Below are 18,826 nucleotides of genomic sequence, written 5' to 3' on the forward strand. Positions count from 1 at the left end.
GCTGAAAAGATCATTGGCAGTTCCCTCCCTCCCATCCAGGACATGGCACAGAAGCGTTGTTTGAACAGGATCCATTAAGATTGTCTGGGACACTACACATCCTCTTCACGACCTGTTTTCCTTGTTACCTTCTGGAAGGAGGCTTCGTGGTATCCAGAGCAGAACATGCAGATTCAGCCATCGTTTCATTCCATACAGCATTAACCTTGTGAACTCTCAAGCTTCCTCTTTCCGTTATATGTTAAAAGATGGACCGTATTTAATATTTATTTGTTATGTGTATGTAGGGGTATGGGTCTGTACAGTGTTGTGATTCAGGGTCAGCCTGTGGGGTCGGCAGTTGGGTCGGACGATTCAGAGGAGGAGGAGGGGGGTGTTGGAGAGCCTGCAGAGGACAGCCTGGAGGCTTTGCAGAACCCTCAGCCAGGCCCCTCCCATCTGGTCACTACGCAGACCCAGCTGTGTGAGCCTGACAGCGTGGATGAAGATGACCCACAGCTGGCCCTGTTCAAGTACGCCCGACGCAGGAGGCAGTCAATCAGGAGGAAACAGAGGAAGGCAATGGGGCACCTCAGAAGGAGGCAAAGAGAAGCCACGCCTTGAACTGTTTAAAAGGGGAATGTGTAGGAGGGCTGGTTTGCTGAAGGCAACCGTTTGAATACCTCCTGTTTCATGGTTCGTGTTTTTGTTTGGCTCTGTTTGCTCTGTTTTATGTCAATAAATTTGGCAGGCTTAGTTCCAGCCTCTTGCCTTTTTGTAAAGGGGTTGTCCCTGCCTTTTCTGCAGGGCCGGTAGTAGGCTGGTACAGAACATACATATATTGTATGTAGTACGTTTTAGGTGTGTGTCATGAATATATTTCACTTTGAGAGCAAGCAACTAAATTTCATTTTTGATGTGTGCCGTTGTGCCCACAGTAAGAAATGACAATAAAGATGATCTTGTCTTGTCTTATCCTAACTGGCGGAAACACAGCATGTGACTTACCAGTAATTGAAGGACACTGGGAAATGGTAGTTCATCAAAGGACATCCCATCACAGCCACCTTGATCTTGGAACTGGCTGTTTGGAGTATAGGGTAGTCCTCATCTTAGGACCACAAACTGAACCCAAAATTTATTGTTCCTAAGTGAGAAACTTGTTGAGTTTTGCCCCGTTTTACGACTTTTTTAGCCAGGTTTGTTCAGAGAATCACTGCCAGTTCTTAAGTTAGTAACCTGGTTGTGAATCTGGCTTGCCCATTGGCTTTGCTTATCAGAAGATTGCAAAAGGTGGATCACATGATTCCAGGCCACTGCAACCGTCATGAATGTGAGTCAGTTGGAAAGCATCCGAATCTAAATCATGTGACCACGAGGATGCTGCAACAGTCATAAGTGTGAAAAGTGGTCCTAAGTCACTTTTTTTCAGTGCTGTTGTAACTTCAAACGGTCATTAAATGAACGGTTGTAAGTCAAGGACCACCTGTATTCCAGGTTTGATACATGCTCACTGCAGATGTTCTGCACTAGAATTCTTGGAATGAGTCTTGATGTTGGACTACTTCTGGAATATGGGGAATAGCCCATTTGAAGGTTGGAAGGTTTTGCACACAGTTGCTAGATGCCTTCTGGCATCTATTTACATTATTTGGATTATTGCTCGATCCTAAAGTGTTTTGGGCAACAGTGCAAAAAGGCCAACTTAACTGTTAGCTTCATTGGGTTTCCTTCTCCTGGTGGCTTCTACCATACCCTGACCCCCATATTGGACTTTGCTTCACTTTCTACCCTTCCATCTTGACCCGGATGCAGTTCATACTCCCTTAAGCATTGTTCTCAGGGTCTCTGAAGCTCCTGGTTCCTTTAAGGTTTTAATTCTTAAAATAATCGCTTTCTAAAATAGTGAGTCGTAACGCCAATTTGCATGAGCAGAACATCTTAGATAATAGAGCTAATAAGAGATTAACCTTTGGATTAAAAAAATGCACTACATGGCACCAATGTGATGTAATGGTTAGGAAACTGGATTTAGGACTGGGGAGATTCTGTGCTTTGTGTAAATTCAAAGAGAAGGAAACAGTCAGAGGTTGATCCATGTGGCATCCAGCCTTAAAAATAGAGTTAGTTGAGCTGTTCATTTCTAGATGTCTTAATTTGTTATGCTTAATGAAGGAAACTTTCACTAAAGCAGGTATATGTTGTTGGCTCTGAGAAAGGCACATTGGTATTATTAACAGTAACACTCTTATTAGCCATTCTGGTTAATGCACTCTTAAACATGAACAGTTAAGTCTGGAGTGAGTGAGTGAGTGAATGAATGAATGAATTGAATGAATGAATGAATGAATGAATGAATGAATGAATGAATGAATGAAGTAAAATCAAGAGTTACAAAAAATCTTGATGGAAGAGCTGGAAGCTTCTAGCAAGAAGCTGCATTCCGTGGAGGGTTAGTTGAGCATCGTTACACCGGGTGTACTGTCCAACATTGCTTCTAGTTGAAATGTGGAGTAAGACTTTGCCCTAAATTCTACTTGAGTACCCAATCTAAGGCTTGCCGAAGGGGTGAGTTTCATCATTACATCATTGGCTTTTAGAATAAATAGGGAAAAAAATGGAAAAATATCTTTAGAATTACTGAAATAACACATTGCCTTAACGTAGCAAAAGAATGGCTTTGTACTTTTAAAAACTTTTCTGCAGCTTGGTAGAGGCAGCCAGAGAAGTGTTTTTCAACCTTGGCAAATTTAAGATGTTGGACTTCAGTTCCCAGAACTTCTCAGCCAGGGAATTCTGAGATTTGAAGTCCATGCATCTTAAAGTTGCCAAAACTGAGAAACGCTGATCCAAAGACTTTTTTTTCTTTTTTATGATTTAAATATGTATTTTGGGGCCATTTCAAGCAATAAGGCTCCTAGGCTGCTGAACTGAAAAGGAAATGATAAGACGGTGATGGGGATAAGGGAATTGCAGATTGCACGGGAACGCTCCCAGGTTCCCAATCTTCATGTTTTCAAATGTTCCTAAATTCACAATAAATTACACCAGAGATTATTCTGGGATGTTTTACAGTAACTACTTTCTGTCTTAGACTAGATGATAAATGAACATCAACAAAGGAAAGGGGGTGGTGCCCTCATCATTGTTGCCTTCTCCATTGTGGGGAAGGGAAGAACAGAGTGGAGAAGCAAAAATAAACAGGTAGTCCTCAACTTACAACAGTTCATTTAAGTGACCGTTCAGAGTTACAGTGGCACTGAAAACAATGACCTAGGACCGTTTTTCACAGTTAATGACCTTTGCAGCATCCCCATGGTCACGTGATCAAAATCCAGATGCTTGGCAACTGGCTCATACTTATGACCATCCCAGGGTCATGAGATTATTTTTCGTGACTTCCTGACCAGCAAAGAAAACGGGGAGGCCAGATTCACTTAACAACTAGGCTCCTGACTTACCAACTGCAGTGATTCACTTAACAACCATTGTGAAAAATGTCATTAGATGGGGCAAAACTCACTTAACAAATCTCTCAACTGGCTCAATTGTGGTCGTATGTCGAGGACTACCTGTACTGTAGGTAGTCCTTGACTAACAATCACAATTGGGATCAGAATTTCTGTTGCTAAGCAAGTCAGTTGTTAAATGAGATGTGCCTGATTTTGTGATCCTTTTTTTGTCATGGCCGTTAAGCAAATCAGTGCAGCTGTTGAATGAATCCTGCAGGCATTAAGCAAATCCAGCATTCTCCCCAACAGAATCCCAGGTTGCTGCAGTCGTCATAAATGCACACCGTTTTGCAAGTGCCTGAATGTTGACCACATGACCTTGGGGACACTGCACGGGTGGTAAATGTAAGTCTCAACTGCTCCTCACACTTCACAACCGTTGCAGCATCCATCCCCCTGGTCAAGTGGTCAACATTCGGGTACTTGGATAAATGGTCGTGCATTTACGACGATTGCAGCTATCCGTGCTGTTGTAACTTTGAACCATTGCTAGATGAATGGTTGTAAGTTGAGTGTCATGGTTCCGACAAATGAAACTCTTCAAAGAACTTCAAGGCATTGTTTAACCTTAAAGAATCTTTAATAGAAAAGCATAGCTTCGGGCACATACATGATTGAAGCCGAAATCTGAATTCCCCTCCCCTCATTAGCAGTCATAAATCACATTCTCCAATTAGTTTGAAATGCAAGCTTTCCCTCGTGTTTCCAACCGGCCATTTCTTATCATCTCTTTTATTTCAAAAGCCCCAGTATTGTTATGTCTAATTAACTCCCATTGCATTTCTCCTTAGATGCATTTCTCATCTAATTCTAAGAGCATAGAGAGAAAGAGGCTACATCTCCCTATGTTGTCAAAGCAAGAACATCCAATGTTAGCAGCATTGACATTGAGCACTGCCTGTACCAGGGATAGGCAACCTCGGCTCTTTTATGACTCATGGACTTCAACTCCCAGAATTCCCGAGTCAGCATAGCTGACTCGGGAATTCTGGGAGCTGAAGTCCATGAGCCTACCTCTGGCCTGGCCTGTACTGTCAATTTCTTTTTGGTGTAAGAGTCTTCCCGGAGCTTCAGCTGGTTTTTCCCTTCTGTCACACCCAGCTGATGAGATTCCCCTTCCTCTTTCTTCTTCTTCTTCTTCTTCCTCTCTTTTCCCTGCATTTTTCTGCACAAGGAAAGTTTTTTCAGTTGACTTTAGGAGCAGGCGGCATTTTCAGGAATATTTGAACCTAGCTGTGAAGTTTTATCCCCTTGACTGAGACTTGTTATATGAATTGCTCAGGACAGTCAAATATTTTAGTCTGGCCCTTATCTCCAAATCACACCTGGCCGTGAAGTGCCTGGCCTTTTCCTCTCTTTCCACCATTGCAAACCCCCCCCCAAAAAAAACCCAGATTAGGCTGGGAAAGCCATTTCTGAGCAGTTAAATGTTGGATCGTAAGAGGACGCAGAAAGTGCTGTTTTTATCAATGTTGGCTGGCAGACACATCCTTTGCATCCAGACGGATTAGCAAAGCAAAATAGCAAAATAGCAAAGTGGATTTGGTGCTGGATTTAAGTGACAAGCCCTTGAGCGCGTTGTGTTCTGTTTCAAGTATTCTGCTCTATGTTTATTGCATGGACTTTTTTTTTTAAGTTAGCGGAACAAGGCTGTAATAGTAATACAGATATTCTCAGGGAAAACAGCAAAGGGAATCCGCTAATCTTTCCACCTGGCCGGATTTCCCGACTTGAAAAGTCATCACCATAATTCATCCCTCAACAAACTATATGCAGCAAAAGAAAAGATTCTTTGCTTCTGCTGTGCAGCTTTTGGTCTCTGCCAAGCAGTTGGGAAAAGACTTTTTTCAAGGCTAATGTGTTTGTCAAGCAAACCAATGCAGGATTGCAATGAAGTTGTTGATGTGTAGGCGAATCTTGCCAAATTGCCTTGGCAGGCTGCTGTGAGTCTCCATTTCTGGCTGGCAGATTTAAGTAATAGACAGTAATAAATGGAGGTCAAGTTCTAATGAATTTCACAATCATTTGCCTTATGAAAACATTCCCCAACCACGCACAGGTGTTTCTGAACAAGTAAACTTACAGCTCAACAAACAGGGATCACTTTGTCTGTAACCGTTTCAATCTTTGTACCGATTTTACAATAGAGGGAATTTGATGACAGCGTGATGATCTTCGTTGTGGCAAGTCCTTGAGAATGGCTGCTGAAGAAATCTAGAGATGCTAGACTTGGATTTTGTCCTAAAACGATAGGCCAGGGGTCTTCAAACTTGGCCCTTTTATGACTTGTGGACTTCAACTCCCAGAATTCCTCAACCAGGGTGCCTGGCTGAGGAATTCTGGGAGTTGAAGTCCACAAGTCATAAAAGGGCCCAGTTTGAAGACCCCTGTGATAGGGGAACATAGATGTCATAAGAGCCAATTTGGCCTCGTGGTTAAGGCACTAGGCTAGAAAGCAGGAGACCATGAGTTCAAGTCCTACCTTAGCCATGAAAGCCAGCTGGGTGACTTTAGGCCAGTCGTTCTCTTTCCGCCCAACCCACTGCACGGGGTGGTTATTATATGGAAAAGAAGAAAAGGAAGGTGTGTTGAATATGTTAGCTGCCTTGAGTTATCCGTAAAAATAATAAAAGGTAGAATACAAATTAAATAAATAGCAAGCTGCCATGTAAGATAAGACAGGGCTTTGGGCAATTAGGCGACCATCTGCGCTGCTTGCCAAATTTCCCAGTTGATATCTTTGTATTAACCCAACAAATGCATTCTGATATCTCCGATTCTTAATCCTTCCTTTGACTTCCTTGTTAGGGTGTTTCAAAGATGACCGCATTGTATTCTGGACCTGGATGTTCTCCACCTATTTTATGGAGAAATGGGCTCCGAGGCAAGATGACATGCTCTTCTACGTTCGCAGGAGACTGGCCTACGTTGGCGGAGACAGTGTAGAAGAAAAGAAGGTATGTTGATTAACAAGATGAAACTCCAAGCAAGGCCCTTTTTGTTCTTCCCATATAAATGGCCAGTGGGTTTCCTCTTCAGCTGAGAGGAAATTAGAAAGAAGATCAAAGACTTGCGTAGATATTGATTTCGGCTGAAGGAGATTTTTTTTTTTTACCCAGTTAAAAGAATATATCTATTCAGCGCGAATCAGAAGCAAAGGTGCGCTGACAGGGAGCACTATCACTGATATGAGCCAAGAAGTTGGTTGATTTGATTTGATTTGATTATGGGATTGATTAATTAATTTAATAATAATATTTCTATACCGCCCTTCTCCCTGAGGACTCAGGGCGGTTCACAGGGCAAAAGTGAAATACAAAATACAAACATTAAAAAGAGATTAAATGATTGCCCAAGTTAAAACAATTGATATACAATTATAAAACCCCAAAGATAAAATTAAGAATACAAAAAATAAAAAAACCCCACCAATCCCCATCAGGCTAGGCCGGCTTGTACAAACAAAAACGTCTTGAGATCGCGACGAAAGGAGCGAAGATCGGGCGCCATCCGGAGCTCTACCGGTAACTGATTCCACAGCTCCGGAGCGCCCACAGAGAAGGATCTCCCCCTGGGGGCCACCAATCGACATTCTCTGATCGGTGGCACCCTGAGGAGGCCCTCTCTGTGGGAACGCACAGGGCGCAGGGAGCTTGATGCCGGCAGCAGATTAATTAATCCGCCCATCTCAAGCAATGTTGGATGGCAAACAATCATAAAAGCAATCATAAAAGCGGAACCCCAAATGGAAAATTAAATATGTGCAGCAGTTAAGAAATATTACAGTGGGCAGATGTTGGCATAGCCGGGAAATGGGGCCCTTCATACATTTGGGGACCCCAAGCCCAGACAAATAACCAGGTCTTCAAGGCCCTTCCAAAAGACCAATAGGATTGGGCCCCTTTTATTCTCGGAGGGATGATGTTCGAGAGCAGGAGTGTCAAACTTGCAACGTCGTGTGACATGTCGCGACGTATCGCAACTTTTTTTTGCCATTGGTGGCAATGGGGTAGGCACGGTTTCACCATAATGCATCCAGACCCCTGTTCTAGAGCAGTGGCCCCCAACCTTTGGGGCACCAGGGACTGGTTCCATGGGAAAAGGTTTTTCCACGGACTGCAGGGGGTGTGGCATCATGTGCTGCCTGCGTCCCGTGGATGGCGCTTCGCTTTGTTTGCATGGACCAGTTTCTAGCATGGCGTGGACTGGTGGCAGTCCACGGACCTTGTTCTAGAGGGCAAGCGGAGAGAAACAGAGAGAGAGACAGACAGACAGAGAGAAGAAAATAGTAAAAATAAAGTAAAAGCTACAGGGTCTTCATACGTTATAAAGAAAAATCCTCTGCAGTTATGAAGGTAACTATACATCTAATAATAATGCATCAGATTGGAGCTGCATTTAAATTTGTGTTCATTTTGACTTTCCCAGGAAAAAAAGAGAAGAATACCTCTTATTAACCTTGCACTTCAGCTTTATTCTATCTACTTGAAAATATTTCTAGAAATGCAGCTTTTGAAATACTTTCATACCAAATAGAGGAAACTGTTTTATATGTTTGATGATGTCTTTTCTTTTCAGGTTAATCTCGAAAAGCAAAACTAGTTTGTCAAAATTTTCCCTCCCCCCCTCCTCCACTTTCCCCTCTCCCTCTCCCCCCTTCATTTGTGAAGCATGAAATTAATGTTCTGTGATTTATAGCCATCTCCACCTGTCACCTCTCAGATTGAATACAAAATACGAATTTTGTACCAGTTCTGTTTGTTTGATGTAAAATCCCCCTGGGCATGAACAATATTGCATTTTTGAACTCAATAGCTCCCTCTTGATTACTGCAATAAAACAGAATTTGCATGTTTAAAGGAATAATACAGCAATTCTAATAATCCTTGTATCTGCCCAGTTATCAAGCAATGTTTTTTTTAAAAAAGGGATATTGGGGCAAGCCATCCGTGCTAATTTTGATTTATTTATAAAATGGATAGACTAAAAGGTCTCTTTTTTAAATTAGATCCCAAAACAAATCGAATTGTTTTGCTCTCATATTGCACATTCAAATCTTTCTTCAAATTGTCAGACTTCAATTTGAATTGAATCAGAACTGATTGGCAAAACCCGAATAGAGAAACTTCTTGATGCTTCCTTGCATGTTCACAAAAGCTTCTGCCTTTTAATAAAACGTATACATGAGAAAAAGTTCTACCAGACTCCTCCTGATTTTTGGCTTCCAAAGTTACTCACCAATGCCTTACTACGTTGCCTGCTGTTTTGCTAATGATAGGCCTACCTAAGCTGCAAATCCATTTAAAAAAACCAGCATTTTTCAACCTTGGCAACTTTAAGATGTGTGAACTTAAATTCCCAGCATTCCCCAGCCTGCATGGTCGGCTGGAGAATTCCTAGAGTTGAAATCCACACATCTTAAAAGTTACCAGGGCTGAGAAACATTGCAAAAAGATAATGTTTCTTTTAATGGGAGGGAAAGGGGTCAGAAACAGTTTCAAGAGAAAATTTTTATAAAATGTTTTATAGATGGCATTTGGATCCCAAAAAGTTGTCTAACGTGTATCCTAATCTACAGTCTAAATGCTGGAGATATAGTTTAGATGCCACCTATTTTCATATGTGGTGGACTTGTAGAAATATAAAAGCTTTTTGGATTAAAATTTGGCGGAACATTCAAAAGATTTTTAAGAGAAAGATAAAGTTTTCTCCACAATTGTTTTTATTGGGTATTGTTGTAGATTGTGATACTAAAGAAACCAATCTGATGTTGAATTTGATAACAGCAGCACGGTTACTGGTGGGACAATACTGGAAGAAGGATAGTTTGCCTACCTCAACTCCCAGAAACCATGAGTCATAAAAGAGCCAAGGTTGCCTACCCCTGGGCTAGTCCAATGCCCAGCTGCTTAACACATTTGTGCTTTCATCCTACCTTGGTCTTGGGAGATTTTCTGTGGGTGTGTTCAGTTTGGACAAATCATGGTCCAATGATTTGGACCATGCAAACAATGCATGTCCCATTCAGCTCTTCGATGGGGGTTGTCCCTAGATTACTGTTCTTCCAAAAAGGAGAGAACGCATTCATCTTCAGATTATGGATTCCTCAACAACCCTCTTATAGTTTGTCCTACCTCGGTCTAGAAGATCTTCATTTGAAATGCTAAGGCGCTCTTCCTCCTCTGCTGCACATATTTTACTCTATATATGGACTATTGCCATCTCTGCCATTTTGTTTCCCTCCTGATTTTACCTGAATCACAAATGACATTTTATCCATTTCTTCCTGCATTCAAACTAATAAAAATGGAGCTGCCGCTTTTTAACAGCATGACTGCAAATGGAATTGTAAATCAACCAAGTTATAGCGGGACATGTGAATAGAGGTATTTCCCTTTCCAACGAATCATTTGCAGCTCTTTCAGTACAGTGCTGAAACCTAACACCATTTACTTTAGTTGCTTGTTTTCAGTTATGTACCATTAGAATTCAGTAATTCCTGGTGACTTACATAAAAAGTATGAAACGCTCAAAGCCAAACCGTTTACAAACATACGTTCAGCCTGTCAAATGAGGTCCACCAGAGATTACCATCATCTGTATGCTCTGGGCACGATCTTGAAAACTCAAGCTGCATTTCACTGAGAACATTTACATTTTCCCACGTGGCTACTTCTAAAATAAACTCTGGATCACCGGTAAAGAGGTTTTCCTATATTTTCCTCTCCCCGTAGGGAGAAAAATGGATGACGCTTCATGCTACCAGCTATTTCCTTTCTTGGTGTATTATATATACACCATATATATATATATAAGGAAGAAGAATTTGTGGAAAAACTTCCCAGAAATTTCTCTGACTGGGCATCTTCTAGGAACAAGCATATAAGCCTCTTTTTGTCAGCAGTTTTCATACCCAACAAAGTATGGAAACAAAAATGGAAGGATGTAACTCTGGAAGGACAGAGACACACAACAGCCATTCAGAAATTCTGCCATATTGAGGCGGGGGATGGTTGGGGGAAGGAGAGTTAGATTGGTTCTGGATTCCATCAAATTGTTCCAGGCAAAGCCACTGGCCTAGCTTCTAAATCAGAGCTGGGGAACCATGGCTCTTTTATGACTTGTGGACTTCAACTCCCACAATTCCTGAGCCAGCCATGCTGGCCAAGGTTCCCCACCCCCTGTTCTAGATGGTACACAATTGGACCCTAACTCTAATTATAGAATCTTTAAATAACTACCGGTAAAATCTAAATATTTCAGATGGAACCTGGTATTGTCTTGTCCAACTAACATATTTTATTAGAAGACATAAGCTTTGATGATCTGCAGCTAACTTTATCAGATGGATGGAGTAGCTAGCTCAGGGGTAGGCAACCTTGACTCTTTTATGACTCGTGGACTTCAACTCCCAGAATTCCTGAGCCAGGCAGGCTGAGGGAAAAGGGAGAGATTTCCAAGCTGAGCCATGCTGGCTCAGGAATTCTGGGAGTTGAAGTCCATGAGTCATAAAAGAGCCAAGGTTGCCTACCCGTGAGCTAGATTAATGTAGGATGTCAGCAGTGGGCCTCTAGATTCTGCATAGGGCAAGTGGGACAAACTTTGCACAAAAGAAATAATGGACACCAATTTGACCTCAGGGCTCCAAACAAGGACAAAGTACTGTAATATCAGAACATTCCAGCGTTTCTGGAAAAGTATTTTAACAGCATCCTTGAGCATAAGATTGCTAAAATTGCAATAATAATAACAGCAGCAACAACAACAATAATAAATCATCTTACATTTTAAGGAGATACCTGGTTGATACCTAGGATGCCGGCAGCAACCCGTGTCAACCATTAGTGCCAGTCAATTTGAGTGTTCAGTTGACTGAGGTTCGTGTTTTATGAATTAAAGTTTTATATAATAATAATAATAATAATAATAATAATAATAATAATAATAATAATAATAATAATAATAATAGTAGTAGTAGTAGTAGTAGTAGTAGTAGTAGTAGTAATAAAGCTGGAAGGGACCTTGGAGGTCTTCTAATCCAACCCCTGCTCAGGCAGAAAACTGTATACCGTTTCAGACAAATGGTTGTCCAGTCTCTTCTTAAAACTTCCAGTGCTGGACCATTCACAACTTCTGGAAGGTGGTTATTTCACTGATTAATTGTTCTAGCGGAAAGAATCTTTTTACAATGTTCAGTGGACTTTTACATACGTAGTTCTTTTTTACGAATAATAAAGTCAGTCAATGTTAAAAGATAGAGAATTCCTGGAATCAAGCATGACCCATGGAGACTCTACAGACCGCATATTTAGGTTTCTTCGCAGCAATACCAACGTGCCTTGCTATTGCGTTCTTCCAAGATACTTTCCTGATTTGCTTAGCATGGGCTAATCTTGGGTAGCTATTTTTGTGATCTGACAAAATCATAATTAAAAGCTCAAAGATACCACCGTGATCACTAATTTCCAACCTGCTGACCCTAAAAAAAAAAAAGAGAGAGAGAGAGATTAAATGGAAAATACCAACTTTCCTAAGCTTGTTTAGCTGTTTTCAAGATTAGCCAAGATTAGTTCTTGACTGTAGAAATCAACATATTACCAATCTGTCATAATTTCTTGGTGGACATTTTAAGCCACACCCTCGAAGTAGGGTGTCGTGTAGATATCTCACAAGTGATAGCAGGGTCAATATGTAATAAAGGACATACAGCATAGCAATAACCTGACACAAGAGGCAAAACGAGTAAAAATACTAAATGGAAGAAAGAGGTTAAGACACTACATTGCTGAAACTCTCCCGTAGGGAAAGTAGCTTTTGTTAAGGGCTATTTGTTTGAGTAACAATGGGAGCCCCTTTCCTGCTTCAGATTAACCTGAATGTTTGGGAAAAGGGGTGAAAATGGAGAAGTTGGTCAAATTCAGGTACCATCCACGTTTGACTTGATCTTGTCAGCTAATCACTGTCCTTCCTTAACGAAACTCCTGACCACCACCCACCCACCCCCAAATACTAGCTTTCCAGTTAAAGTGGGATTCTTAACCTGCACTGTTGGGTTTTCTTTTAGCAGGTTGAAGTTGAAGTATATCGCAGAGATTCCAAGAAACTTCCAGGTTTGGGAGATCCTGATATTGATTGGGAGGAGAGCGTCTACTTGAACCTTATACTGCAGAAGGTGACCCCAGTCTTTCTCTTCTCCAAAGCTTGCTGCCACTAGGAGAGGGGATGCCTGCAATTTGTGGGGTATTTGAGAATTTTTTTAAAAAAGGCACCTTGGCTTAAATCTGCACCATCTACCAATCAGTTGGTCATTTCCAGACTTCCCATCTCTTTAAAACTGGTAGTAAGGCTATCCGTTCCTCAGCAGTTTCAGCTTGACTAAAGAGACTACATGCAGGCCGATGATCCTATAGCAGTGCAGAATAGATAAGGATACTATGGTGGTGTTCATTATCTGCTTGGTGAGTGCCTCCCGGACAAGGCAAGCCACTTGGAGTGGGGTACTGGAGTGAAGAAGCAAAAAAACAGAAACTAGACTGCTTTTTTTTAATTGCCAGTCTTAAATTAGCTTTGTTGTTATGAATCAAAGTGCCAGACATCACACGTTCCTTTGTGGTTTTGTTTCATTTCCAGGGGTTGTAATGATTTATAGAAAGTTGCCTTGCAGTTGGCTTTTCTTAAAAAAAAACAACACCCAAAACCTGTTATATTGTTGTTTCAGATTGGATTTTAATTGGTGATTTCATTTACCTTGAGTGTTCTGTTCTTGAAACGGAAACGCTGGAAACAAATTCTTGCAATAAGCCAACAGCATAAATAAATCTCTGGGGTTTTTTTTTCTGAAAGCTTCTAAAGTATTTCAGTGTATTGGGTAGGGGACAAAAGTGAGCAAACCCTTCGGACGATTCTGACGTCTAGAAATCAAAGTGGACAGGACCAGAATATTTGGAACTTTGCTTGTGGGGAGGATGCAAGAAGCGTTTAATGTTGCCCCTACCTCTTAATTTTTCCCTCTCCTTTGTCTAGTCCCAGCTCCAGGAATTATTAATCAGCAGCCCTTCAGTTTAAATTTGAAAAGATATTTTTATTTTATAGGACAAAAGTTTATGTCACTTTGTTAGATTTCTATTCCACCTTTGAGGGATTACTTATTTATAAGGTTGCTCAGCAATGGCGTGGTATTTTCCTAGGGAAGAGTTTAAACGTATTCTTTTCTTCAAAGAATGTTGATATAATTTAAACTGTCCCGTTCCTTGGTCTCTTAATATCTCAGGAAGATAACTGTTCGGTGAGTTTGCAGAATTAAGATGAAAGACAACTAACCAATTAAATTAGCAAGTGTTGAATCTGCTGGCCTCCGTGGAATCACTCTTCCATAACTTTAAAGTTTTTCTTGTCTTTTGCCTGCTCTAAAGGAATCTTCTTTTTATGCTCTACTCTCATCTAGAAGCCACATTGTAATGGCCTAAAGCAGTGTTTCTCAACCTTGACAACTTAAAGGTAAAGGTAAAGGTTCCCCCGCACATGCATGCTAGTCATTTCCGACTCTAGGGGCCGGTGCTCATCTCGTTTCAAAGCCGAAGAGCCAGCGCTTGTCCGAGGACGTCTCTGTGGTCATGTGGCCGGCATGACTAGACGCCAAAGGTGCACGGAATGCTGTTACCTTCCCACCGTAGTGGTCCCTATTTTTCTACTTGCATTTTTACGTGCTTTCGAATTGCTAGGTTGGCAGAAGCTGGGACGAGTAACAGGCGCTCACTCTGCTATGCGGCACTCAGGATTTGACCCGCCAAACTGCTGACCTTCTGATCGACAAGCTTAGCGTCCTAGCCCACTGAGCCACTGCATCCCTTGACAACTTAAAGATGCCTAATTAAGAGAAAGCTTAGGGGAATACCTGATAGCAGTCTTCCAATATTTGAAGGGCTGTCACAAAGAAGAGGTGGTTGACTTATTTTCCAAAGCACCCAAGGGTGGGATAAAAAGCAACAGATGGAAACTCAGCAGGCTCAACCTGGAAATAAAGAGGAATTTCCTGACAGCGAGAACAATTAATCAATGGAACAGCTTGCCTCCCAGAGTTATGGGTGCTCTATCTCTGGATATTTTCCAGAAAAGATTAGACAACCATTTTGAAATAAGGATTCCGGCCTCCAATCATACAACCAGTCCCTATGGTTGTATGATTCTATGAAGATGTGTGGAACTCAACACCCAGAATTCCCCAGGGGGAGGGAATTGGTAGTTGAAGTCCACACATCTGGGAGTTAAGGTCCACACATCTTAAAGTTACCAAGGTTGAGAAACACTGGCCTAAATAATTTGATGAGTAGGGGTGGCTGGGATTTCTCTTGGTGCTTTGCTGAGCAATAGAGCAGGAAGAAGGATTTGCTTCCCATTCAGCAACTGAACTATGCAGTGCTCAGATGGATGCAGGACAAAAGGAATAGGCTGAGCCAAAGGAGAGAGAAAAACCCTGAAATTTGAGAAAGTTTTATTTATTTATTTATTTTATTATTTAAATTTATATACCGCCCTATTCCCGTAGGACTCAGGGCGGTTTACAGGGAAAATTAAAATACATAACATACAAATTAAAATCAGTTAAAACAGACATGTCAAACACAAGGCCCGGGGGCCGGATCCGGCCCGTGAAGTGGTTTCATGCGGCCCGCGAAGCCATACTGGAAACAGTGAGGGAACGGCCCCCATTGCCTTGGCCCTGGCCCAGAGACACTCCTCCTGCCAGAGACCCTCAGATCTGTCCCACTCCTGCCCAGGCCCCCTTGATGCGAACGATGTAGAGCTGGCCACGCCCACCCAGTAGGCCATATGCACTCTAGCCACGCCCACCCAGTAGGCCATATGCACGTTAGCCACACCCACCCAGTAGGCCACGCCCACCCAGGCCACACCCGCCCGGCCCCCTGAGGGCAACCGCAATGCTGATGCGGCCCTCAATGAAATTGAGTTTGACACCCCTGAGTTAAAACTATGATTAAATTACACTCCCTGAAGTTAAACTAAAACCCAATTAAATTAAATTAGTTAAAACCCCTCAGCTTGGGCCAAACAGCTCGAAGAACCAGGTTTTCAAGTCCTGGCGAAATGAGCGAAGGTCGGGGGCAGTCCTGAGTTCCGTGGGAAGTTGGTTCCATAGGGCCGGCGCGCCCACAGAGAACGCCCTTCCCCTGGGAATAACCCGCCGGCATTCCTTAACCGGCGGTACCCTGAGAAGGCCCTCCCTTTACACGCGCACAGATTAGGAAAAGAAGGTTGGAAGGAGGAATGATGGAAAGATAAGAGGTCATAGATCCAGGAAGGGGCAAGAGCTATGGAAAATCTAGATGGAGCAGCAGGTGACCTGTAGGATCGCATTGACCTTTAGTTGCAATTGAACATGAAACATGGGAAGAAAGAATCGTGACTTCCATTGTGAAGTAGCTTTTCATTAAATGAAAACTGAAGGGTCTCATATTTTCTATTGGGGATCTGGACAAGTACACAAAGGGAAACCTAATGAGAAATCTGATATCTGACGGGTGTTTCATTACAAATACTTTGATTTTCTTTCAGCTGGATTATGTAGTGACGTGTGCGGTATGTACTCGTTCAGATGGAGGGGATATTCACATCCATAAAAAAAAAACCCAGGTGAGCAAGTCTGCAATTTGGGAAGGTTTGACGGTGTCTCCTCCTTTTGGCTTCATCCTTTGCCCCATTTCCCCACCCCCTCCCCCATGAACTTACTTATATTATGCTTTTCTTACATAGCTCAAGTAGTTTTAATCAGTGATAGCCCCAGACGTAACCCCAGAATAGCCTTGAGGAGAATTTCAAATGGCTTAGTAAGATTCAATCTGTCAACACACATTCCTCAAATTAAGAGGCAATCCCTCCTCTTCTTCTGCTTCCCACTTCCTCAAGCCAGACCCTTCATACTGTTCCCAAGTCAACACAGTGACCAAAAGAAATTAAGGGAAAAGGTTCAGGATTCTGTCTGCCTATCAATCTGCAGGATAACCTCCCCAAACTGAACAGAGCATAACCACATCTGCAGTGTGAGGGGGGGGGGGAGCCAGCAAAAAGAAACATCTAGTTCAGGGGTGTCATTGCGGTTGCCCTCAGAGGGCCGGGTGGGTATGGCCAGGGTGGGCGTGGCCTACTGGGTGGGCGTGGCCAGCTCTACATCGTTCACATCAAGGGTGCCTATGGGGGCCAGGGCAGGGGTGGGACAGATCTGAAGGGGGTCTGGCAGAAGGAGGGTCTCTGGGCCAGGGCCAAGGCAGTGGGGGCTGTTCCCTCCCTGTTTCCAGGATGGCTTCGCGGGCCGCATGAAACCACTTCACGGGCCGTATCCGGCCCCCGGGCCTTGTGTTTGACATGTCTGATCTAGTTTGAAAATGGGCTGAATCCAGCTTGGAGTTTATCAGAAAATTGATCTTGATGGGACTGCTGCATTTCAAGCCCTCTTCCCTCCTGGCCTTATGACCCAGTATGGAACATATAACCCCACTTTGCACTTCCCCATCAGAATGTAGACACTTAGACCCAAAACACGGGGAGAATAGAAATGCACACATGCATAGATGCAGTCCTTTGTTACCCAGAAGAGTATACTAGACGAGACCTAACCATGGTTGGCAATGGGTTTGGGAACACTTGGAGAAGCCCAGTTTTACAACTTTGCTACTACTTCCAAGTCAATAGGATGTGGAAGGATCCAACGTTCTGTCTGTCTGTCACTAGGATAACTCTCTGGAAATAAAAAAGAACGGGATCCACTTTGCTATAACTGGAGAAGATGGCAAAATGATTGAGTTGAAAATGTGGTGGATTCCTCTGGGGTTTGCAGAGAACGTTTCCCCAGATTTCTTCCTTTATATCCTTGTGGAAAAGGCAGTTGGGCAGGGGTTCCAGATGTTGGCAACTCCTCCTTTCTAAGCCCAAGCTTCCATTAAAAGGACGGGAGGAATGCCAGAAGACACATTCTGAAGGGTTGCGTCACTTGATCTATCCATGGAGGATCCAGGGTTTACAATCAACATAGCATTTCCTTTTCCAACGAGTGGTCATAACTGAACATCCTACTATGTGTGTATATATATGTCAAATGCTTGTTAACTATTTTAGATTACCTTGCTAGGCCCCAAACATGGGACAAATCTTTATTTCCTGTGTCAGCCTAACCTGAAGGCCATCGACAGGCAGTAGTCACAACAGTGACAGCTCATATTTGTGTAAATTTTAGATTGCTAACAAAGAATTAAGGGAGACTGATATGCATTTCAAACTTATTAGTTTTCATCAGTCAGCCATACCCTTCTGAGATTCGAACCTGGGCTGATTGCACATTAGGCAGTTGTTTTCACCTCTAGGCCACAGGCACATATATATATATATGTGTTAACACATATATATATGTGTTAAATGCTTGTTAACTATTTTAGTTAATATATATATATATTTATTGCAAGCTATATCATATTTTCCAAATGGTCTTTTCCAGCAAATCTTTGCATCTCCAAGTAAACACCCCATGGACAGCAAGGGTGAGGAATCGAAGATTAGCTATCCAAATATATTTTTTATGATTGACAACTTTGAAGAGGTAGGTCCTCTCTCACAATAGGTCCCTTATGTGGAAGAATTTATTTATTTATTTAGTTATATTTATATACCGCCCTATTCCCTGAGGACTCAGGGCGGTTTACAGGGAATTAAAAATCCAAAATACAAAAATTAAGAACCAAATTAAAAAATATTAAATTGACCCTGTACTCTATTAAAAAGAACCCCAAATTAAAAATTTCTCCTCAGCCTGGGCCCGAGAGCTCGAAGAGCCAGGTCTTCAGGCCCCGGCGGAATGATCGGAGGTCGGGGGCAGTTCTCAGCTCCACCGGCAGCTGGTTCCAGAGGGCAGGCGCTCCCACCGAGAAGGCCCTATCCCTGGGTGTCACCCGCCGGCAATCTCTTACCGGCGGGACCCTGAGCAGACCCTCCCTGTGGGAGCACACTGGGCGAAGGGCATTTGATGCTGGCAGCAGGTGTTCCCTCAGATATCCCGGACCCAGGCCATGTAGGGCTTTATAGGTGATAACCAGCACCTTGAATGTAGAAGTTTTGGGACTATGTGTAATCGTACAAATTAATTTCATATATAATAAAATAAATCTGATACAGAGATTAACTGAAGGTGGAAATTTTTGGAATCCCATTTTATAAATGGATTTATAATACATCCAATGACTGTTTTTTCCCCCTAACGTAAGATAGTGAAACTCAATTTTTCATGATTTCTACAACATATCAAAATTTCCAGTTTACAAAATATTACT

At 42.4% G+C, this 18,826-nt stretch overlaps 1 protein-coding gene across 6 annotated transcripts in view; it reads left to right on the plus strand.

Moving 5' to 3' along the window:
* The window catches only part of KIAA0930, a 62,226-nt gene that overhangs the window by 34,155 nt on the left and 9,245 nt on the right, over positions 1-18,826 (plus strand). For 2 of the 6 annotated variants that reach the window (XM_081331005.1, XM_081331007.1), the window contains exons 2-5: positions 6,300-6,448; positions 12,559-12,663; positions 16,065-16,142; positions 17,998-18,099. In XM_081331005.1, coding sequence (XP_081187131.1) covers positions 6,300-6,448; positions 12,559-12,663; positions 16,065-16,142; positions 17,998-18,099 — 434 coding nt within the window. Of the gene's footprint in view, positions 1-6,299; positions 6,449-12,555; positions 12,664-16,064; positions 16,143-17,997; positions 18,100-18,826 lie in introns of all 6 variants that reach the window. The other 4 variants (XM_081331004.1, XM_081331006.1, XM_081331008.1 and 1 more) reach the window with 3 other exon arrangements.

Source organism: Vipera berus (genome assembly GCF_964194415.1).
Source record: "Vipera berus genome assembly, chromosome: 6".
NCBI lineage: Eukaryota > Metazoa > Chordata > Lepidosauria > Squamata > Viperidae > Vipera > Vipera berus.